Genomic DNA, 23,700 nt, shown 5'->3' with positions numbered 1-23,700 from the left:
CCCCCCGGCAGGCTGCAGCCGGTATGGCGGTGTGGTGCCGTTGTTGGTGTGGTGCTATCGTGTCTGGTCTTTATGTCGGTCGTTAAACTGCCCTTATCCGAAGCCCAGACTCCTTCATGGGCTTGTCCGTGATCCGCAGAGACCCAGGAGCGGCCCTCGGGGCCCCCCCGCCCCTGCACCAGCTCCATTCCCTTCTCTGGCCCCGCTCCAGCACCTCAATGTCTCTCCTGTAGTGAGGGGCCCAGAGCTGAACACAGGATTCGAGGTGCAGCCTCAGCAGTGCCCAGTGCAGGGGCACAATCCCTGCCACTGGTGCTGATCCAGGCCAGGATGCTGGGGGCTGGCTGGGCACAAGCTGCTCGTGTTCAGCTCCATCAATCAGCACCTCCGGGTCCTTCCCCATGAGCAGTTTCCAGCCACACCTGGAGCGTTGCAGGGGGTTGTTGTGGCCCTTGTTGAACTTCATCCCATTGGCAACATCCCATGGATCCAGCCTGTCCAGGTCCCTCTGCAGAGCTACCTGCCCTCCAGCAGATCAACGCTCCCACCCAACCTGGTGTCATCTGAGGGTGTCCTCATCCTCATCATCAATGAAGGTATCAACACTGGCCCTAATACCAAGCCCGGAGGGACACCACTGTCACCAAGCCGATGTGACACCATTCACCACCACTCCTTGGGCTCAGCTATGCAGCCACTTTTTCACCCAGTGAACTCTCCACCTCTCCAGGAGAACAACGGCAAATACTTTATTAAGGTCCAAATAGACAACGTCTGCAGCCTTTTCATCTGGACCCCTGCTGGAGCTGCAGCATTTGCTCTCCAATGAATGCCCAGGCTTCTGCCCTGAGGCACTTGTCCCTCCTTTGAGGAGCTCACCGGTGCATCTTCCCCTGTTCACGAGTTCCCAGAGCTGCTCCCCTGCCTCTCATCCTGCCGCTGGGAGGCTGTGGTGTCTCCAGGCGAAGCTACATTTAAGTACCCGAGCTCAGAAGGCTGACAGGGGGATAAGCAAAAGGCCAAGTCTTGACTTTCGGCTTCTCCTTCAGGCTTTGGGTGTTGTGTGCCCTTCAGGATGCTCAGTGAATCCGGTGGGTCTCGTGGTGGGAAGCTGAAAGCAAAGGTCCTCTCTTGAAGACATTGCTTGCATTAAGGCTCCAATGCTCTTCCTCCAGCCAAGGATGGTCCTCATCTACCCCAGAACCTGCTCAGATGCTGTCCCCCTCAATAGCAGCCAAACCCACTGTGCTGGATCTCCAGTGAGCAGAGATCAGAGCTGCAGATCCCCTCTGCCTTCCCCCTGCCTGTTTTGGCATGGATCGTGGTGCTTGGTGGCTATATCAGTGGAGAAATAACTCGAGTTCCTTCCTGCCCCAAAGCCTGGGAATGGGTCATACAGCTTTGAGCAGTGGTCCTCTAAGTCTCATAACCTCCTGTGTAAAGACACTCCTCCAAAACCAGGCACCAAAAGCTGACCTCTAAACCCCACAGCATTCCCTGACAGAGCTGAAGATTTTCCTTCTCCGTCCCTTTCGTTTCAGAGCCTTTTAAAAACCATTTTTCCCTATATTTTGACCAATAAAGAAGAAACCCAACCCGCCTTGGATGTGAAAGCCCAGGGTGGAGCAGGCAAAACGCTCAGCTCCTCCCTCACCACATGCAGAAGCATTCCCTGCCTCCTCCTTTTACTCCACAGTACCTGGCATGGGGAGATGGCAACACCTTGCCCTGTAGACGGCGGTCAGAGGAGGTGATGCTCTTCAAGTCCTGGAAGGAAGAACAGAGACAGGAGGATGTGCATGTCAGACCCCGAATTCCAATATACAGTCCTGGTCTTCAGCGTGCCCTTGGCTCCACTGACAGCCCTCCCCATGAGCTCCAGCCCTACAGAGGTACTTTGATTAGGATTTGGCCTTTGGGTCTGAATCTAAGCTGATGGAGTGGTACAACAGCTTGCAGCTCCTCACCAGCAAAGCCGCTGCTGTCTGCTGTGTTTGGTGCCCCTTTGCATTCCAGGCAAAGCCTCAGCCCTTCTGCTGCAGCTACAAACACCAACTCGCAAGGAGACATCAGCTCCCACACCCTGCCTGCTGAGTGCAAGCCCTCTCGGAGTCTCACCTCCGTGTTGGAAGCGTGGATGCTCCCTGGTGCGCGCTGCGAGGTGGGCACGTGGCCAGAGAGCTGGAGCTTGCCCTCGTGCAGCCGCATGAGCTCCTCATCCAGGATCTTCACTCTGAGCACATCACACATACAAGGCACAGGTTATTTTCCTTCCGACCACACAGCCTTTACAAAGGGGCATTTGCTTTTTCAACCACAGACCCTTTGGCCTGCACAGCCTTCACTTGTACACCAGGGGCTTGGATGGGGAGAGGAGCTCATTACATCCCATAGCAATTAAAAGCTGTGCACCAGTGCCTGGGGCACAGTTCAGGCTTTCCCTTGGATTTCTTAAAAGAAAGAGGCATACAACCAGAGGAGCGCTGGGAAAAGGCAGGCTCCCGGAGGTGTGGACATGGTTAAGCACCCACCTGCTCTGCAGGGTGGCAATCATGGAGCGGTTGCTCCACAGGGCCTCCTCTTGGTCAGTGATCTTCTGCAGGAGCCGTCGTCTTTCCTGCAGGAATTTCTCATTCTCAGCAGTGATCTGAGCAACCAGCATCTTCCCCTGAGCAGAGCAGCAGAGGGAAACAACCAGCAGTGGTTATGCTTTGCTCTCCCCCTGTCCTCTGCAGACCTTGGAGTGCTTTATTGAAGGGGTCACCATCACGTGTGTTAACTCCTACAGGTTCACACCTCGAATCCTGTGTTCAGCTCTGGGCCCCTCACTGCAGGAGAGACATTGAGGTGCTGGAGAGGGGCCAGAGAAGGGCAGCGGAGCTGGTGCAGGGCCTGGAGCACAAGTGTGATGGGGAAGGGCTGAGGGACCTGGGGGGTTCAGTGGAGAAGAGAAAGCTCAGGGGGGACCTGATGGCTCCCTACAAGTGCCTGCCAGGAGGATGGAGCCAGGAGGGGCTGGGCTCTGCTCCCAAGGAACAAGGGATGGGACAAGAGGAAACGGCCTCAAGCTGCACCAGGGCAGGTTTAGATGGAGCTGAGGAACAATTCCTGCCCCAGAGGGTGCTCAGGCATTGGAACAGGCTGCCCAGGGCAGGGCTGGAGTCACCGTCCCTGCAAGTGTTCACACACCCTCAGTGCCATGGGGCAGTGGTGCCCTTGGCAGTGCTGGGAACGGCTGGACTTGGATGAGCTTAAAGCTCTTTTCCAACCTGGTTCATTCTATGATTCTAAGTGAGACAGTACTTGAGGTAACATATGCCAAAAGGAGGCTATTGGGTCCTCTCCCAAAATAAGATGTGGCTTGGGCAGTTTCTGAATGGGATTTGAGGACACAGGGTTCCCATGAGGGCAAACTTGGGCCAGGAATTTCCTTGGAGTCTTTTGTTCCAGCCAGGACGGGCTGGTGCCCCTTGGCACTGCTGGCTGTGGTTGTGCTCCAACCACCCGCTTGGTTAACAGAGCATCCCCATTGCCTGCAAACCCACTGCTCCTAAACCTCATCTCCTTTCTTCTTCAGCTGCCCTTCCTTTTGGGGGGGAAGCCCTCGATGCGTTCTCTCACCTTTTCCACTTGGAGCTTTGACTCGCTGAGCTCATTTTCAAGCTGCTTGATCCTGCTGTCCCTTTGTTTCACCTCGTGGATAAAGGTCTCCTTGGCCCTGCGGATCTTGGCTTTGTGGCGGAGCTGCGTTTCGTTGTATTTCCTGCAGAGGCAGAGACACAAGCTTCAGGCTGTCAAAGGCTTTCATGCCCTTGGGCCAGGATCAAGATGTCCTGCATTGATGCAGGCTCTTCCAAGCCTGCACTGGGAGCCTCAGGCAACTCCCAGCTCCATTTGGCAGAGCAGCTGAAGGCAGAATGAGCACACTGACTGACTGGACCGTGTCTTCCACTGATCGGTTTGGGGTTGGTTTTCCCTTTGTTGCAATGGTTACATTAAGTGCCAACCAAATTGAAACTGGGCGAAAAGGACCCAGAGCATTCCCAAACCGACACCCTGTTATCCCACAAGAAATCCTTGCACCTGCCCCTCCCAGCTCGTCAAACCAAACAGGGTTATAAAGTATTGGAAGTAACAGGGAAAAGGCAAGCTGTTCGTTCGGATGGGGATGTGGGTGGTTAAGGGGAATTCCTGATGTATGGGGGGAAAAGGCCAGAAAAGAAGAATCCCAAACAGGAGAAAGCTGCTTCAGTGGGAGCTTCTCAAAGCTGGACACTGGGGTTAAATATTTGTCTTTACTGAGAGTTGTGATCGTTGCTCTCCCCCCTGCCTTGTCCCATTTAGGCAGTGTTATTGTCTCATTTATCCACTCAGGAGAGAAGAGCAGATAAAGTCCAAACAAAGAGAACTCTCCACCATATAAGGGATATTTACCCATGTTGGCTCAAAACTCATGGCAAAAGGGCCGGGGTCCTTTGGGTTAGATCAGAAGTGCTCTGGGGAGAAAGGAGCAGCTCCAGGGAGCATCTCTGCCAGTGGCAGCCCTGAGCAGCAGCACCCATAGCCCTAATGAGGCCCCAGCTCATGTTCTTCACTGCCTTCAGCTGCAGACACCGCAGCAGACGCAGGGCTGCTGGGTTTAGTGCTAAATGCCTTGACCAGGAGAGACAAGAGAGGCTGCAGAACCCTCAGTGCAGTGCCACTGCCAGGCACACAAAGAGCCAGTCCCAGGGAGGTGCTTTGTGCCTGCTGCTGCACTCATTACCTGACACACAGATCCTTCTGGCTCAGGATCCGGACTCCTTCCTCATAAAGGGCTTTGTTTTCCTCCTTCAGCAGAGTGAGCTGCTCTGAAAGCTTCTGGTTCTCCTTCTGGCACTGGAGGTGCTGGAAAACATTGTGTGCTTGCTTGGATTAGCCCAAACCTATTGCATCAGTTTCCAGGTGCAGATTCCACACTGGGATGCTCCCATTTCCCCCCTTGGAGCTTGGTGGTCTGCTCTGGAGTCACCACAGCATCCCCTTGGGTGATGAGGACCCATCCACGCTGTGGCTCACCTCACTCGAGTCGGTTTTCCTCTCGCTGTCCAGGACGTGCAGCGTCTTGGCCTGCAGCTCCACGTGCATCTTGGCCAGCGATGCCTCCGTCTCCCGGGAATGCCGGAGCTGCTGCTGCAGCATCTCCACCTGCTGCTCCGGGAGCTTCCTGAAAGGATGTGGGTGAGACACTGATGTGAGGGCATCCCGTGATGTGCCAACCTTAATGCACCATCACGCTGCCCTGGGCAACACCAAGGGAAGGAAGAAATCAGGCCATCCTGGTTGTCCCCATGTCCCGGGGGTGCATGGGTGCGTGATCTGCTGTAGTGGAAGGTGTTGGGGTCGGAACTGGATGAGCTTTAAGGTCACTTCCAACCCAAACCATTCCATCACTGTATGTATGTGGGATCATCAGTCCCAGCTGCACAAGAAGGCGGACTGCTGGCATCCAGAGGATAAACCAAATCCCTGGGCTGGCAGGAAGGGCCACGCACCCTCTGAGGCAGCTGAAGGCTCCAGAAGTCTTTTAAATCCCCTGTGGAGCTCTGACAGGTCAAAAGAAGAGATTGGGGGTAAAACAAGCGATGCAGTGACTCCTTGAACCCACCTAGGACCAGCCATGGGGCTGCAGGAGGTAGCTGCAGGCCGGCACAGCAGCGCTTGGTGGCACGCACCTCCCCTGCACGCACAGCACGGGGCTCACCCAGCTCCAGGTACCTTTTCAGCTGCTCCTCATGAAGTTCTTGCTGCACACGAGCTTCATTTTCTCGGGCCTCCTTCAGTTCCTCCTCCAGGAGTTTCTTGTCTGACACATGGGCCTCTGCCAGCAGGAGCTGGTGCTGGGACTCCTTCAGCTTTTGCTGGAGTTTTGAGATCTTGGATTAAAATTGGACATGGATTAAACCTATTGAATGTATTGGCCAGTATCTGAATCCAAGGGATTTAGATCCCTCTGATCCCACAGCACGAGAATCATGGGAATGACAGATTTAGCTTGCTTCTATTCAAAGGGAAGCACACACAGGACTTGGAGCATCCTGGTTGAGTGGAAGGTGTCCCTGCCTGTGACAGGGGGTTGGGACTGGATGAGCTTTAAGGTCCCTTTAACCCAAATCACTCCATGATTGTGTCTTTATATCAAAGCCCGTTGAAAACAAAGCCTTTTGAACAGCTACCAGATTTTGGCTCAGACACTGTGTCATGAATTAGCAACAACCCTTTTTGCACCTGATTTGATGCTGCACACATCCAGTGATTAGTGCAGGAACATGGCAGAATTGATGCCATGGAAATCACAAGCTTTGCCATTTCACTTGCAGCACTGTGTGCAGTTCTGGTGTCCCTAACATAAAAAGGACATGGAGCTGCTGGAACAAGTCCAGAGGAGGCCATGAGGATGATCAGGGGCTGAAGCACCTCCTGTATGGAGACAGGCTGAGAAAGTTGGGGCTGTTCAGCCTGGAGAAGAGAAGCTGTGTGGAGACCTCAGAGCAGCTTCCAGTGTCTGAAGGGGGCCTATAGGGATGCTGGGGAGGGACTCTTCATTAGGGACTATAGTGACAGGACAAGGGGTAACGGGTTAAAACTTAAATGGGGGAAGTTTAGATTGGATATAAGGAGGAAGTTCTTTATTGTGAGGGTGCTGAGGCACTGGAATGGGTTGCCCAGGGAGGTTGTGAATGCTCCATCCCTGGCAGTGTTCAAGGTTGGACAGAGCCTTGGGTGCCATGGTTTAGCGTGAGATGTCCCTGCCCCATGGCAGGGGGTTGGAACTGGATGATCTTAAGGTCCTTTCCAACCCTAACTACTCTATGATTCTATGATTTCCAGATAGCAAACAGCAGCAAACCTCCTCCCCAGGAGCATGCCCTGGAATCCCTGCGCCTGCCAGCCCTGCGACCACTATTTCCAGAGACAGTGAGCTTTAGAGATGGGAGCTGAGCCCTCGGATTGGGATTCTATTGCCTTCAGTACGGTCCCACTAATAACAGCCATATTTCCTAATACATTTAACCAAGCAATCTCAAAAGGGACCAGCAAAATGGACTTCAGGGAACCAGTTCAGGAGCTGCTGCTGCTTCTGCGCCGTGTTAAACCCAACCCTCCTGATAACCCAGCTGAGGAGGTACCTTCTTTTGTGCTTCGCACACGTTGGATTTCTCCTGTGCAAGCTTCTCTTGCAGCCTGCTCTGCAGTTTGTCAGCCTGGGAGCACTTCAGGAGCTCTTGTTCGAGTTCTTTGACCTTCTGCTGGCTTTTTTCCCACTGTGTGGTGAGAGCAGAGCATGTTTCTGTTGTGTCCAAGAGTTTTGCCCGGGCTTGCTTCAGCTCGGCTTTGACCTGAGTTTCAAAAGAAGAAACCAAGTTTGCACTTCAATATAGCTCATGTGAAATGCCTTGATTAGGAAAGGGGCAGCAGGATTAGCAGAGAGTGAAAGAGAATAAAAGAGAAATGCAGGCAGCAAGCACAAGGCTTTACTTGGAGGGAATCTGGCATGGAGCTGGAGCAGAACACACTTGAGAACGCAGGTACTGTACAGATATAAATGAGGTCCAGTGCGTTGCAACCAGCACTTCATCCCTCCCATAGCTTGTAGGATGCTGTGATGCTCCCCCCGCCCCCAGCAGCTCTCCCTGCTCTGTCCCTACCTTGGTGCATTCCTGTTGGAGCAAGAGGTTTTGCTTCTGGAAGTCGATGTTCTTCTCCCTCTCGTACCTCAGCTCCCTCTCGGCTGAGCTGCACAAGTTCTGAACCCGGCGCAGGTCCTGCTGGAGCTGCTGCAGCTTCTCCTCCTGCTGCTGGAAGCTCTCCTGGGTCAGAGCCTGCAGGAGCAGCAGAACGACGGAAGTGGCACAGACATTAACCTCAAGGAGAGATAGGGACTGGCTGCGTGGAGACCTCAGAGCAGCTTCCAGTATCTGAAGGGGGGCTATAGGGATGCTGGGGAGGGACTCTTCATTAGGGATGTAGTGACAGGACAAGGGGTAATGGGTTCAAACTGAAACAGGGGAAGTTTAGATTGGATATAAGGAGGAAATTCTTTCCTGTGAGGGTGCTGAGGCACTGGAATGGGTTGCCCAGGGAGGCTGTGAATGCTCCATCCCTGGCAGTGTTCAAGGCTGGGTTGGACAGAGCCTTGGGTGCCATGGTTTAGTGTGAGGTGTCCCTGCCCATGGCAGGGGGGTTGGAACTGGATGATCTTAAGGTCCTTTCCAACCCTGACTGCTCTATGATTCTATGAAGGAAGGTAGAAGTCTGGCAGTTGGGTGTAAGAGCATTTCAGTAAGATGGGTAAAACCAGGCAAGCATCTCTTCTGCCCCATGCTGTGTCCTGCTCCCTGCCCTCTCCATCCAGAGAAGCCAATACAACTCTTGAAATCAAGGGAGAAGGTGTAATAACCTGGATGAGGGAACAACTGTTAAAGCTACCTTTCAAACCTGTAAGGCACCCAGGTTACTCTTCACTCTTGTGCCAGAGCCTCACTAAGCTCCAAGAGCAGCAGGATGAGTTCAAGCACTGGAGTGTAAGAGCAGAAAGCCCCAAGGAGGAGCAGGGAATAGGAACAGCTTCTGCCCACAGCAAGAGCAAGACTGCAGTGAGAACAGCAAGTGGATTTCTCCCACTCCAAAAAGGGGCTGAGAAAGAGCTCCAAAAGGTTTAAAACATCCTTTAAGGATAACATCCTTCTTCCGTGTCTACATTTAGTTTATCCAAGTTCCCACTACATCCAAAACCACAACAGATGGAAATGACAGCATTCTTACTTTCCAAACCATTTTCCCCAAGGAAATCAGCCAGCCTCATCTCCCCCCCATGTGCTGACACCACAAGCCTGGCTTCCAGGCCACTTTAATCAGGTTTTGCCACTGAATTCAGTGAAATAAAAGTACAATGCAGATAGCAAGGCTGCTCATACCTGTTTAACGCTCCCATCTGAACTGCCTGCAGAGCTCTGCGACACGGGAAACCTCTTCCCTCCCTGTGCCAAGCCTTGATTCATCCTCAGGGTCTCTCCAAGCACGTTGTCGCCCTGCTCCTGGGTAGCCAGAACACCTTGGTTTAGCTGGGCAAGCTCTTCCAGTATCAACCGCTTGTCTTCATTGCTCTCTTTCAGCTGCTTTTCTAGCTCCTCCCTCTTCTTGTTGCTGCCTGGTAACTCAGGACTTGAAGGAGAAATAGTAGAGAGAACTGTGCACATCCAAGGGAAACCACCCCCCGAAGAGGAAAACTTGGAACAAGAGAGCCCAGTGAAACACCCAGGGCAATGTTCAAGCGTCTTGGGAGGCTCCAAAGGGGATTTAATCCTAACAGCGCTGGGCAAGGGTCAATCTCCCCCGGATACTGACACACAAACCCCCCTGGGTCCAAGGGTCAGCTATGAGGAGCTTAACTGCTGGCTAAGGAGCCGCTCGCATGGGCCCCATGGGCTGGTCTGTGCTCATAGGGGCAGGGAAGCACTCGCACAGCACCGTGCTGCATGGAAGCATGGACTCAAGCTGCCTGACGTATCCCAATCCAGACTCTATGTCCTTGTAAGCTAACCTACCTGTCTTATCCTGGTTTTACCTTATCTCACTATCCAAGTAATGGAGCTGACAGTAACTACATGGATTTGAGCCAGGCTTCTACTTAGTAAGGAGAGCCTGAGCATGGATGCTTCAGCTCCAGATTTGTACTGATCTATTGAACAAGGAGAGTCAGGAGACCTGCAAGAGCTTTATTTACAGCCCTGATGCCTGCTGACACCCGTCCTCCAAGGGCAACAGCAGGATGGGTATGGTCAGCTGCTGGCAGCAGTTAGCCCCAAGCAGCCCAAGTCTATGATGGGAGCTTTTTGGGACTGTGGTAGTCCAAATATTCCCTCACTCCAAGAGAAGGGGCCTCCTCCCTAAGGACAGCTCATTTATACCCTGCAGAATGTGGAAGAGCTGCAGAAAACAAGGGTTACTCCTGACTTTGACAGGGGAGATGTCCCTGCCCATGGCAGGGGGTTGGCACTTGGTGATCTTAAAGTCCCTTCCAACCCTAACTATTCTGTGATGGATGCTCATTCCCCAAAGCCTCTACAGAGAGACCATTACCCAGTGAGGAAGACACAAAGCTGCTGTGCCCATTTTAGCCAGAAGCAGCCGAATGGGGGGTTTTAAAAGACTAAACAATTCGTCAGCAAAGATGAAGAGCAGAAGGTACCAGAGGCCTGGTTAGGGTTTACCAGAGCAGTTCTTGTTCATCCCTTGAGTTCTTGATCTGGTCTTCAGGTCTCTTTTCATCTGTACATAGATGTTCATGTGTCTGCTCGAGGTTTTCAATCTGTTCTCTTTCTTGTAGGAGTCCAGAGACCTGTAAGGTCAGAGAACACCACGACTTGGACTTTCCTTGCTCTCATGGAAAGCTTTTGAGCAGCATAAGGTGATCTCCAAGACACGGCTTGTGAGTCTGTAGCTAAGTTAGTGTAGTTCTTCACCTGCAATGCCTTTGATTCCTAAAGCTTTTCCATCAATAGCTCTTCCTGAGTGTACACTAGCACTAATATTTCAGTTCCAGACCATGAGTTTACTTGTATTTGAGCAATGTCCATCAGCAGCTTCTGTCTGCATCAGACACCGGCTCAACAGGGTGTTCTTTACATTTCTCAGCTCTGTATCTAACAAAGCATTCTCCTTTTGTAGCTTCTCATGGGATACATTAATGGGATCCCTGCTTTGGAGACTGGGAAGTTATTACGATGGCTTGTAAACTCTGACAACCAACCCCCTGGTGAGGAAACAACAGGAGGTAATGGATGCAATACACCCCTAAGTGGGAGAAAAAGCTTTCTCCCCTCAAATGTCCAAAAACCCGTTAAAAACAAGAGGGTTCCAAGCACATGCAAAGAGCTCTCTGCATAGCATCAGTTCGAAGCACACCATTAACCTGTACAAGAGCAAATACATCATCCCATTTACTCGCCCATTAAGTGTCAAGCATCCCGACAAACACAACATTGAACAACCTCACAGCTTGACCTGCAGGAGTGCATCCCCTGATTTGCAGCTCTGTTGGTAAATGATTCATCCCAATACAGCTGTTCTATCAAAAGGGAATGGACAGGCATGGCACCAAGCACATGCACAGTCCTCTCTGTTAAAGACTGTTACAGTCTAACACAGGCCACTGGGTTTCATCTCATGATCCCTGGAAAACAATAGTCCTCTCCTTAGGTGAAACCACAACCAACTGGTGCCTGAATCAGAACCACATTTATGGGGGTGTATGATTTTGATTAAAAGGCCCCTGGACCACGAGTAGATTGAACTGTTCGGATGCAAATGCTGAAGAGGGACTCTTCCATTTTCCCCATCCCTCCCCAAATCAGCAGTTCCTTTTCATGTGCGTTATTCGCAGACTGATCCAGCCCCTTCCCCAACCACCCTTCGGCAAGGCTCGGTCCACATCCTGAGCTTTTACAGGGTGAATTTGTTGCCTACCAGCACTACAAGAGTCCTGTCCTCTAGATGCCACTGTTCCTCCAGTCAGACTCCTGTGCAGCAGCACCAACAGCCCAGGACTTCATTGGGTTCTACTTGCATACAAGGAAGTGATCCTGCTCACAGATGGTTTAAGGCCTCTCAGAGTGCTAAAAAGTGGGGTTTATAATAGGTGTAACCCCCTCCCTTTGCCAGCCCCCTCAGGTCCCCCTTGTCTGCCTGTCCCAGGCCACGCATCTGCAGCTCTCCTGTATTTTAACCCTAATTTTAAGCCCTGAGCCTGCCTTTGCCTGCACCAGCCCCTGTGCAATGCTCTTGGCACCACACGCTCTCCCCTCTGTGGCCCAACTGGAGCTCAAGAGCGTCAGCAACAACCCCAGCAGAGAGAAACCCAGCAGAAATCCATGCAGCAGTTCGACTGCTTCAAGCAAAGCGTGGCTTTAGGGCATGCAACAAAAAGGAGCACCAGGATCTCGAGCTGTTCACATAGACTTCAGTGATGCTTTGGTGTCCTCGCTTCTTGCCGTGCTGTTAAGAAAGAATACTACTAATATTAAAGGTGACCCGTGTTAAACAGATTCAGAATTAGGCAGTGGATGAAGCTCATCAATGGTAACCATGCTGCTGCTCTGCAGGGAAGTCTTGGCTTCAGTCTCCAAGCGCCCTGCTGTGTTGTGACACAGGGAGATGAAGGCTCCTGATCACGAGCCTTATGATCACAAGTAACTCTGCAATAAATACCCAAGTCTGAAACCTTCCCCTCTGCCCTTTAGAGAAGGTTTGGCTGCATCTCAATTAGTGTTTTGTTATTAGAGTCACTGAAAGGAAAAATGAGTTAGAGACTCTTTCATTAAAGCAGACGGATTTAAAGCTACCTGCCAAGGAATCATAGAATGGTTTGGGTTGGAGAGGACATTAAGATCATCCAGTTCCAACCCCCTGCCACAGGCAGGGAAAGGAGCTTTGAAACTGGCTGGACAAGGGAAATCCATCCAGCGAAGTCAAACAATGCACTTGGGGGCAATTGGGGGGGCTTCATGGAGCCACCCAAAGGTGACAGCCTCCTGCAGCAGTCCCAGTGCCGGAGCCGGACCTACCTGGTTGCCCAGCACCTTCTTCTCAGCCTTCAGATCTTCTCGTAAGAGTTCCAGTTCAGATGCAAGCTGCTTCCTCCATTCTCTCCGCTCTCCCAGCTGATTTCCCAGTTTTTCTATTGTTTCCTGACAGCTTTTCAACATCTGGAACAAGAAAAAGGAGGTGTGACTTCTTTATTCTAGCAGAAGACAAACAAATCACGGTCTTCTGCAAAGCAAGGGCAGGAAAAATGGCTCTCAAAAGTTGCCAGCAGGATTCCTGTACTTTATTCCTCGGACATCCCTGAAGACCTGGATACCTGACCCAGGATACCCTGGGGAGCTCCTCTTGCATATGCAGTAAGCTCTGCCTGGCAGATCCAATTGATCGGGTGGCAAGGAATGAATCAGCAGCAAAGTCAGCCCCAAACCAACTGGGAAACAGCCTCATAAACACACCTATGTGCTACCCAGGCTGCAAGAACCAAGCACCTTTACCCATTCACCCTCCCCAGGGAAGCCAACAAGCTCCTCAGCCTGCAGAGCTGAAGGCAAGACGATCTCCTAAGAGAGATCAGTTATCGGAGATCACGTTAGCGTGTTAAGTTGCTTTCCTCCAAAAACACCCATTTCTCCTGCATGAGCTGATGGGCACCAAGCCCTCAGAAAGTGCAGACAAAGAACATTCACAGGAGATGCACATTTAATGCATTTCTAAAGAAAACTGTGTATTTCCCAAGGAAAACCTCTTACCTCTTGCATCTCTTGCGCTCCAGACAACGCCTGCTCATCCCCATTCATCTCAGCTTTGTTCTTCTGCACTTGAAGTAACTCTGCTTCTAAACTTATAACCTTAACATAGAGAAAACACAAGCTAAACCGAAACCAGCACTAAATGCACAACTACTGTTAGGTTGCTGCTTGTGCTGTATTGCAGAATAAGCCCCATGTTTGGAAGCAAAGGGTGGGAGATGTGGACAGGCATCAGCTCCAGCTCACATCTTTCATCCTGCTGCCTCAAAAGGTGAGGGAGACAGCAAGGCCAAGTCAGAAAATGAAAGCACCCTGCTATATAGGAGGAGAGGAACAACCCAGACACATGGTGAAAGCTCAAGGCCTCTGTAGCTTGTGGCTGCTCTCCCAACACACAAGATCCTGATCTATATCATGGGCTACCCTCCTTTCCCATGCTGTTGCAGTGACCACTCCCCCACAGTTTGACCTGATCCACCAGGATTATCCTGGTCCCTCCATCGCCCAAAGGGTGCTGTAGGTCCCTCTATCACCCAAAGGATTCTGTAGGTCCCCCCATCGCCTAAAGGATGCTGTAGGTCCCTCCATTGCCCAAAGGATGCTGTAGGTCCCTCTATCACCCAAAGGATGCTGTAGGTCCCTCCATCACCCAAAGGATGCTGCAGGTCCCTCCATCACCCAAAGGATGCTGTAGGTCCCTCCATCACCCAGAGGATGCTGTAAGTCCCTCCATCACCCAAAGGATGCTGTAGGTCCCTCCATTGCCCAAAGGATGCTGTAGGTCCCTCTATCACCCAAAGGATTCTGTAGGTCTGTCCCTCTATCACCCAAAGGATGCTGTAGGTCTGTCCCTCTATCACCCAAAGGATGCTGTAGGTCCCTCTATCGCCCAAAGGATGCTGTAGGTCTCTCCCTCCATCTCCCAGAGGATGCTGTAGGTCTGTCCCTCCATTGCCCAGAGGATGCTGTGGGTCCCTCCAGCAAGGCTCCGAGGACTCTGCACTTGAGCTGGCCAAGCCCTGACCTCTGTGCTCGTCCTGGCAGGCAAGAATCTGTCTGGACCAGTGCTCACCCTGCATCTGAACCCACACCACCCCCCCCTGCCAGGCATTCCCTTGTGGATTATTACTCTGTTTCAAAGGGCTGGAAGGAGCAAGGAGCAGCCCAGCTTCCCCTCCCTGCCAGGCCTCCTGCAGACCCTTTTACAAGCCCCGAGTGTTGGCACTGGCAGCTCCAGTGTCAGCCAGCACGGCATTCCACAGCCTTTCCTTTCTGCTCCTTATGCTGGGAAGAAAGTTTGTGCTGGCTTTCTTGTGTGTAAACCACCCAGCTGGGATTTCACTGGAGGAGGATGGGGATGCTGGAAGGAGACAAAATCCAGCTGGAGATGGAATCCAGCTTCATCCGTGCATAGCACACTGGACCTATACAAGCAGCATCGATCACTGCACTCACACAGATGAGTGTGTGATGAAGCGTGCAAGATGCCTTATGCCTTCCTCACCCTCCTTTCTTTGCACGTAGTCGGAGATCATCTTTCATCCCTTCCCAATGGGAAGCTGAAGCTGAGGAAGTGCCAAATCCCTGCCAATCCCAGCCCGATTCCAGCGGTCCCAGCGCAGCGATTCCAAAGCCCGGGAGCTTTGCTTTCACTGACAGGCTTCAGGCACAAGATGGCTCTGTTGAAACTCCATTGGAACCATCCAACACTGGGAAAGCTGCTCTCACTCTTAGGCAGATGCTGTTACCCAAGCTAGGTCCTAAAAGCAAATCAGCGGGTGAAACACCCAGACCTCTTACAGAAGAGCCAGAGGGCAATAACCCCCCTCCTCTTGCATGCCTAGGTGATAGTTTGGGGTTCAGCAAGGCTTGGGAGCTCTAGAAGGGCTCTCGAAGGCAAAATGCACCTCCTCAGGCACCCTTTGGCCATTCGTTCCCATCATTTGGCTCATTATTCCTCCAAGGCACTAACTTTTAAGTATTTAAGCTGCCTTTAAGTCTCCTGCCAACAGCCGAACAATGCTCCCATTGTATCCCGTGTCCTGGTTCTGAATCAGTGGCCTCATCACCCACATTCTTGTAGGTGTGCCAGCAAAACAGAAACCACTTCCAAGTGCTTCTCCCATGGGGGGGAGCTGGCAAGAACCCAGCGGCACCGCTTCCTCTGCGCTTCTGAGCCCCTGCATCCATGCAGTCCTGCCCTCCTTACCCCCAGGGCACCCAAAAGCCCCTTGGAGATGAAGGGTGCAGCTCCACATCATCACCAAGGGTTAACCCACCTCCTCTTCCATCCCACTCCCTGCTTGCTTCCTTCCTTCTGTTACCTTTAGAGCTACAGAGGCTGCCAAGCCCCTGCCAGCATCTCCTTGACTACTTGGGGCTCCCCACTGCATCCTCCAATGTGGTGTTCCCAGGGATCTGTTTAACAATGCCCTGAGCAAAGAAGGGATTTCTCCAGGCTGGAAATGCACCTTGGGAGGGTTGGGGTTATTCTGCTTCAAGGCTTTAGTGTGTGCTGAACCAACCTGGGTTTCAACTAAAGCACAAGTCCTGGTGGACAGAGCTTTGGCCGTTCCCATCGCAGAGCCTGCCCTTGGCTCCTCTGCTACACACTTAGAAGCAGGATGTCTGGTGGCATCCATCATTAAGGTATTTGGCTGTGCCTTCACCCCGTTTCACTGTTATTTAGAGACTGACAGGGAATTCATGGCATCTTCCTCTGAGCAACTGATCTTGGAGGTACATGGCTGTGTCAGCGTTCACATGGGATGTGCCTTCACACTTGTACTGCCTCCTACATCATGTTTTAACACAATAGCAGAGGTACAGACACGTCCGAGTACTGCTCATCCCTGACCAACAACCTGTGTGTGTCCTTCCTTCTCACCCCCAGAATCCAAGGTCCTCTGTGGGCACTACGGACTGCTCCTGCTGCCTGGCAATCCAGGACCAGGACCACTGCAGAGAGCATCTCCTAGCCACAAACAGAGTGGAGACAACTCAGCCCGAGGAAGGAAGGAAGAGCTTTAGGCCTGGCAGCAGGGATTCAGCCGAAGGGAAGGACCTCCTCAGCCAGCCTTTTTGGGGAGCAACACCCACCCATCCAGCAAGACCAACTTCTGGCTTCCTCTGTTCTCTCCAGCTCCAACTGCATCCGCTGCCCTGTCTGGAAGGGGTCATGCACCCTGGTAGTGATGCTGCAAATGGTGTTTTCCCTGGGGACAAGCAGTGACAAACCAGCCCATAGATGCAGGTGCTCCTCCCAGAGCTACCTCCTCACTAGACTGAGGCTAAAGACCACGCTGGCAAAGGCAGCATCAGGCTGAGAAGCTCCAGTGATAACTTAATCCTTGCTCAAAGCATGGATGGAGGTGGCCCTGCAGGTGCTGTAAGGAGACATCTAAAGGGCCATGGCTCTGGTAAACCAGAGAATCAACGTGGAGCTTCCCATCTGCCTTTAACCAGAGGTTCCCTGGCACGTGCAAATGAGTGCAAATAACAAAGGCTTTCTATCGACCTCCTAAAGTCAAAGGAGGATCTGAGCGGAGTTGTCCTATCACCAGGAATAGATCCAGATTGCCCTGGGGTGAGGGTGCCCAAAATCAAGTGGGTCACAGTGATATTAATTAGACGTGTTTGATTTGCCTTTCCAGACTTGGATTGCTCTGGAGATTGCTAAGCATTTTTCCAATTTGATATGGAATTTTCCCTGGCTTGGATTCCTCCTTCTGTCTGTCGTGTGTTAGGGTTTGACAGCAGCTCTTTAAGGATGTCTGATGCCTAAGGCAGAGGATCCTTTAAGGCAGTGTGTACATGTATCATTTATTTATTTGAAATCTGTCAGATCAGAAAATGGGGCTGCAGCTCCCATTGTCTGGTAACTCTTAGTGAATTTAATTAGATAAAGCAATGAAAACGGTTGAATTGTAGGAGAGAGATTTAAAACCGCCACATTTTACTCTCATAATGACATCCCTCAAGCTGGGCACGGGGAGGTTTAATCTGGGTATTAGGAAAAATCTCTTCACCAAAAGGTGATCAGGCATTGGGACAGGTGGCCCAGGGAAGTGGTGGAATCAGTGTCCCTGGAAGTGTTTAAAAAACATTGAGATGAGGCCTTTAATGACATGGCTTAGTGATGGTTTTGGCAGTCCTGGGGTAATGGTTGGACTTGATGATCCTAAAGGTCTTTTCCAACCTGGTTAATTCTACAGCTCCACAATATGCAGAGAGAAAAGCAGCTGGAATGAAACAAACCCAAACCTTCCTCCTTCCATTCTTTACTTACTTGCTGTTGAAGTCCCTCCACCGCACTCTCAAAGTGTTCCTTCTCCTGCTTGCTTTGGATCTGTGTCTCTCCCGGAGTCGAATCCAGATCTTCACTGCACTCAAGCAAAGCCTTGTGCTCCTGCTCCAGTGTTTGCAGCTTGGGAAGGAGCTGTGAATCAATGCTGGTCTCAATCACCTCCCAGCACCTACGCACCAAAAGCCCGTATCACCAAGGCTGGGACTGCAATGTGGACACGTTGACACGCACCCAGACCTCCTACCACTGGCCAGGAAAGGACAAAGTGCTTTTTACTATGGAAGATCCCTGTCCTGCTAATTTCAGTCTCACATCCAGCACGACCCTGTGCCTGCTCTTATTTCAGTGGTGATGAATGGGAAGTAGCGGTGATGGGCTCCATGCAGGTAATGATGGTTTGAGGAGAAAAGGGGTCAGGCAGGAGGGATGCTGCCAGCAGAGGGGCAATGGCAAATTCAGCTGCTTGAGGTGGGGAAACAGCCTTGGGCATCTGAAGGGAAAGAGGGTCAGAGGGATGGGATCAGCTCCTCTTTCCTCCTTGAACCTGCTGCTTCCCTTAGGAATCCCAAGTTTGAAAGCCAAGGGCTTTGCTACACCCCTGGACAGCAACCAAAGCCACAGGAACCCCTCCAGCAGCCAAACAGTTGTGAAATCAGCGCCTTTGCCTGCAGAGAGCCACAGAAGGTCAAGCCTGTGCTTTTGGGAAGGCAACAAAGGGGAGAAAGAGTCAGAAAGCAGCCGGCATTCGTGATGCTGAGGGCTCCAGACCCAGCCGGGACTGCAGGACCTCCAAGCTTTCCGATTTTGGGGCAGAGGAATAAAGTACCCAAGAGCATCCTAAAGAATCCAATAGGTAAGTTCACCCTGCAAGACAGAACACCGGCAACCAGAGGGCCAAGAGGAGCCACAGTGAGAGCACAACGGGTAAAGGATTCCTACACTGCTCACCTTCTGTGAAGTGCTTCACTATCCTGGTACCCGTCTTCTTGATCCGAGCCAGCTTTGCCTGGAACACAGCCTCCTTCACTCCTCCCTTCATCCTTTGTGCCCTGTGTCTCGAGGGAGAATGAGAAGTTATCACAAACTTAGACTGAACTCAGCACAGCGACATTCCAAACCTGCCTGGTTCTCTCATAAATCACCCCGACAGCCAGGAATCATGAGCTACATCATCCTCATTTACCTGCATTAGATAATCCATAGAAGCAATGACCCTTAGTAACATGAAGGCACTGGTGGGTACCAGCTCATGCCAACAGGCTCTACACAACCGTGTATTCTCACACCCAGCATAAATCCTGCATCACACCTGCACAGGACGCACTCCTGCATTGACAGGAAGGGAAAACCAAGTGTTCCTGCACCACCAACTGTGTGTCCTCATAGAATCCCAGACTGGTTTGGGTTGGAAGGGACCTGGAAGCTCATCCAGGCTGGAAGCTCAGCCACAGGCAGGGACCCCTTCCACTGGAGCAGCTTGCTCCAAGCCCCTGTGTCCAACCTGGCCTTGAACACTGCCAGGGTTGGAGCATTCACAACTTTCTTGGGCAACCCATTCCAGTGCCTCAGCACCCTCACAGTAAAGAACTCTTCCCTTATCTTCAACCTGAACTTCCCCTGTTTCAGTCTGAACCCATCACCCCTTGTCCTATCACTGCAGTCCCTGATGAAGAGTCCATCCCCAGCATCCTTGCAGCCCCCTTCAGACACTGGAACCTGCTCTGAGGTCTCCACACAGCTTCTCTTCTCCAGGCTGAACAGCCCCAATGTTCTCAGCCTGGCTCCATACAGGAGCTGCTCCAGCCCCTGAGCATCCTCATGGCCTCCTCTGGACTTGCTCCAGCAGCTCTGTGTTTGGAGCTAACCCTGTTTGCTCACTTTGCTTCCCAGAACAGCAATCAAAAAGCCCTTGAAAATACCTGCAGCGAGGGCACAGCGACTCCTTCAGCCTCGGCTGGCGCAGGCAGTCCTTGCTTCTCCCTCTTCTGGTACTCAAAGAGCTCCTCTTTGAGCTGTTCAACCTTCCAAAGGAAAACACTTGGGTTTACTTCTGGTGAGCGTTCATCTCGGTGCCTTAGAGAGTGAAGAGAAACTGAAACAGGGCTCTAAGGAACAAAGGTGATTTGCTTTTAGCTCCACAGCGTGGTTGGCTGGAGGTGATCTTGGTCTGGCTGCAGAGACAGCAAAACCTTACAGGTATCTTCTGGGTGTATCTGGTTCTCCTTCTGTGTATGCAAGCATTTAGAGACACACACACACGTGCATGGACACACAGGGACTGAAAGCAGCCATGTCCTAACGCAAAGAAAACGTTACTTGGAATAAAGCAAACCAGAATGCAAGCCAAGGAATGCGACCTCAATGACAGGCTATAGCTTTGCAGAGCCTTGGTTTAGAGACTGCCCTGTAGATACAAGGTTGGACATCACAGATATGCCCAGATGCTATGGAAGGACCAGAAGCTTTCTTAAACGCAAGGAACAGAGCAAGGTGCAAGCATTTTAACCCCTCAAATGTGATTAAATTCCATTGAAGACAAGTGTTTGGTATGATTTGAGCTGTTCTCAGAGATACTCCATGTAAAAATACTCCTTTGAATCCAAGAGAACTGCAAGTCTGAGCTTTCTGATGGGACTGTGCAAGCAATTACAGGTGCTGGCAACCAAATACAGGCTGCTGAAGGACTCACATAAAGAATTTAAGAGCTCAATTTGTGTCAAATGACCCCTTTGAATGGGAAACAGCCTTCAGTTCATTCACTATAGAAGGAATATCAGTAGTGATATTGCTATCACTATTGGAAGGAACTCCAATAGCGCAGGAAGGAGCTAACTTACTGATAATAAAGAAGGATGTTCCTGATACTAAGGGAGGAGCTATCTTAGTGATAAGGATTATTGCATTTAGAGAATCCTAAATGTATTATGCCAAGTGTTTAACTGAAGGCAATGCAATAGTAATTCACTTAAAGGAAGCCCACATGAAATGAAAAGGGATGCTTTTTCCCTCCTGAGCAAATCAACAAAGGGATGTCTTTTTCCTACTGAGCAAATCAACAGAGCCACATAGCCACAAAGAGGCTGAGAGAGCAGGAGCATACACTTTAAATTGGCTTAAACCAGCCAGTATTGGGGTTCAGACCAAACTTACTGCCTTTAATAGCAGGCCCCACCGAAAGGTGGAAGTGTTGCTTACTCTGCTGAGCCACCTGATTTAGTGCAAACTGGCTGGTAACAGAAAGCATCCAAGTGATCCCATGCACTGGGCATAGGAAAATTGGTATTCCAGGGACCTGGGGGGTTCAGCTGGAGAAGAGAAGGCTCAGGGGGGACCTGATGGCTCCCTACAACTGCCTGCCAGGAGGATGGAGCCAGGAGGGGCTGGGCTCTGCTCCCAAGGAACAAGGGATGGGACAAGAGGAAACGGCCTCAAGCTGCACCAGGGCAGGTTTAGATGGAGCTGAGGAACAATTCCTGCCCCAGAGGGTGCTCAGGCATTGGAACAGGCTGCCCAGGGCAGGGCTGCAGTCACCATCCCTGCAAGTGTTCACACACCCTCAGTGCCATGGGGCAGTGGTGCCCTTGGCAGTGCTGGGAACGGCTGGACTGGGTGAGCTTAAAGGTGTTTCCCAACCCGGTTGACTCCGTGGTTCCGTGGTGCAGCTGCGGAGCAGAGCTCCACCACCAGGAGCAGGCACTCACCAGATGGATGAAGGCTTTCCTTTCCAAGTCGAGTGTCTGGGCTCGTGCTCTCAGTGCCAGGATCCTCCTATCCACCCTGCTGCTGTGCTCCATGGCCCTCGGTAGCTCAGCCCTGCCTGCACAGAACAGAACAATCCGGTCACCATCACCAGCATGGACCTTGCCCTCCACCAAGCTCAGAGCAGGGCTAGCACAGGGATAAGGTTTCTGAAGTGGCATTGCCCTCATGGACGTGTGTGACAGCGCACAGGGGATCGCCCCTCACTTGTGAGAACACATCCCCTCGCTCACACACTAAAGGTTTGTGGAGAGCCAGCTTCGATAGCAGTGCTCTGTTTATTGTAGGAGCACAGCAGCCTCTCCAGAGTTATTCCAGGGATTCAGTTTCCCTCTAGATCATGGAATACGCCTCACCTCTGATGGGTAGGCATGGGTTTCACGAGCTGGGAAAAACCCACTGCCATATTCCTTACTTTCATCACCAAATTCAAGAGCCAAGCAGTGAATGGATTGGTGTTTATGACATGGGCAGTACAATAAAAATGATGCTGTGCACCAGCCCTTCAAACCTGACTCAGTGATGCAACCATCACCCCGACTGCCACAGACTCTGGTTATTTCAAGCGCAAGAAATGGGAAAAGATGTTTGTATTAGAGCACATTGACAGAAACACAGGATCATAGAGAGTTAGGGTTGGAAAGGACCTTAAGATCATCCAGTGCCAACCCCCTGCCATGGGCAGGGACACCTCACGCTAAACCATGGCACCCAAGGCTCTGACCAACCCAGCCTTGAACACTGCCAGGGATGGAGCATTCACAACCTCCCTGGGCAACCCATTCCAGTGCCTCACCACCCTCCCAGTAAAGAACTTCCTCCTTATACCCAATCTAAACTTCCCCTGTTTCAGTTTGAACCCATTACCCCTTGTCCTGTCACTACAGTCCCTAATGAAGAGTCCCTCTCCAGCATCCTTCCAGGCCCCCTTCAGACACTGGAAGCTGCTCTGAGGTCTCCATGCAGCCGCCTCTTCTCCAGAGATGTCCAAGTAGACCTGGTATCCTAATGAGAACTAGGGAGAAGACAGTTTTCCTCTCAGAAAAGCAGAGGGTTTTCCCCTTTCAGCTCGACACTGGGCACAGCAAAATTCAGCTTAAATTTGACTTTTATTCAGGCAAAAATAAAACCACATCTTTTTTGGTCCCAATCTGGCAAAAAAGCCCCAACCAACCAACCAGAAACCCCCAACCCCAATGCCCTGTTTCAAACAAGGGGTTTGATACTGGATTTAAAATCAAAGGCAAGGATCTACCAAAGTGATGGTTGGGTTAAAATACCCATTTACCACTACAGAAAGCCTTGATAAAACTGCTTGTGAATAGGTGAGTTACTGCTCCCTCTCCATCCGTGCATCCCTTCTTCCTGGCTCTCAGGTGTTTGATTCCATAGGGATAACACAAGGATGGGTTTGCTGTGCCCGTTTCTGAACACTGAACTCTGCCACCTCTTTAAATGCACTTTGTTAAGTACAGAATTGAAGGAAAACTAAAGAAAATAAATCACAGCAGCAGGCAGCAATGGAAAACCTCTCATCACCAATGACCCAGTAACAGACCAGAAGCAAGCCTGTGTTCTCTCTTCAGTGCAAACAAGCAGCACTGAACCAAAACACCCTGCCTAAGCGGAGTTTGACTGAAGACCAGAGGTTTCCTCTTAGGTTTGTATTAGAAAATGGGTTTATTTGCAGAGCAGCCGGCTCTGAAGCTGCTCGGGAGGAGAAGGCACGCAGATACACGTTGTTAGGGAGGCCACTAAGAGGTTATAGCACTAATTCTGCACACTAACACCCGCAGCATAATAAACCCCAGAGACACAGCAAGCATGAAACCCTTACTCACGGTTTGGGAAGCCTTCTATTCACTTGATACTCCAGAAGATTATAAACCACACATTTCCCCACGCAGGTGATGATGCACTGAAAAGAGCCACACGCTGCACCACGCTGGCTCCATCCCCAGGGATCCCGATCCATGGATTGTGGATCAATCCATACACAAAGCAGATGCCCACAGAGCTCTCATTGCCCTGCCTTTGATTCAAAGGCTGCAAAGGATGGGTTTGAAGCTGGTGAGGGCTGAGTGTGGTGTGTGAGCTGCGAGCCCAGCATCAGGACCTGCCATTCACACAAACCCTACCCCTGGGTACCAGTCGCCTTCTCTGCAGAGGCACATGGGGCCAGACCGTGTTCCCTCGTCCCATTCTGCTGTTCACTGAACTAGTGCATCACGGATGTGGGGACAAGGCAAGTAACACAGAGGAAAAGCAACCAGGAACCAGTGGATTGCTTGGGGAGTCTCC

General features: G+C 51.4%; 1 protein-coding gene across 4 annotated transcripts; it reads right to left on the bottom strand.

Moving 5' to 3' along the window:
• Positions 1-733: 733 nt before the first annotated feature.
• CCDC30 (coiled-coil domain containing 30) lies at positions 734-22,786 on the bottom strand. 4 transcript variants are annotated; one of them, XM_062634620.1, is made up of 19 exons: positions 22,734-22,786; positions 21,342-21,457; positions 19,560-19,661; positions 18,589-18,695; positions 17,623-17,809; positions 13,335-13,433; positions 12,606-12,746; positions 10,254-10,381; positions 8,958-9,204; positions 7,689-7,862; positions 7,170-7,379; positions 5,758-5,915; positions 5,059-5,206; positions 4,766-4,887; positions 3,622-3,763; positions 2,532-2,668; positions 2,119-2,233; positions 1,700-1,767; positions 734-1,111 (listed from the first exon to the last, which is right to left on the bottom strand). In XM_062634620.1, exons 1-19 carry the CDS (start codon positions 22,753-22,755, stop codon positions 898-900), a joined length of 2,637 nt encoding a protein of 878 aa, XP_062490604.1. In that variant the 5' UTR covers positions 22,756-22,786; the 3' UTR covers positions 734-897. The 4 variants fall into 4 exon arrangements, 3 of the variants coding, with proteins under 3 accessions (XP_062490604.1, XP_062490602.1, XP_062490603.1); XM_062634618.1 differs by lacking the exon at positions 22,734-22,786 and having other exon boundaries at positions 21,342-21,862; XM_062634619.1 differs by lacking the exon at positions 22,734-22,786 and having other exon boundaries at positions 18,589-18,689; positions 21,342-21,861.
• Positions 22,787-23,700: the final 914 nt, after the last annotated feature.

The sequence above is a fragment of the Pezoporus occidentalis genome, unplaced genomic scaffold (genome assembly GCF_034315485.1).
Source record: "Pezoporus occidentalis ecotype Australia unplaced genomic scaffold, CSIRO_AGI_Poc_V1 ctg430, whole genome shotgun sequence".
NCBI lineage: Eukaryota > Metazoa > Chordata > Aves > Psittaciformes > Psittacidae > Pezoporus > Pezoporus occidentalis.
Note: the sequence above shows the minus strand (reverse complement) of the source record. Positions and strands in the feature narration are given on the sequence as shown.

Bases quoted from the DNA above. Each gene is read 5' to 3' on its own strand.
- CCDC30 (XM_062634618.1), bottom strand. From the start codon at position 21,569: ATGAGGGCAATGCCACTTCAGAAACCTTATCCCTGTGCTAGCCCTGCT. The intron at 7,380-7,688 runs GTAGGGACAGAG...TTTGAAACTCAG, and splicing joins TCCAACAGGAATGCACCAAG to GTCAAAGCCGAGCTGAAGCA. The intron at 2,234-2,531 runs GTGGGTGCTTAA...TGATGTGCTCAG, and splicing joins ATTGCCACCCTGCAGAGCAG to AGTGAAGATCCTGGATGAGG.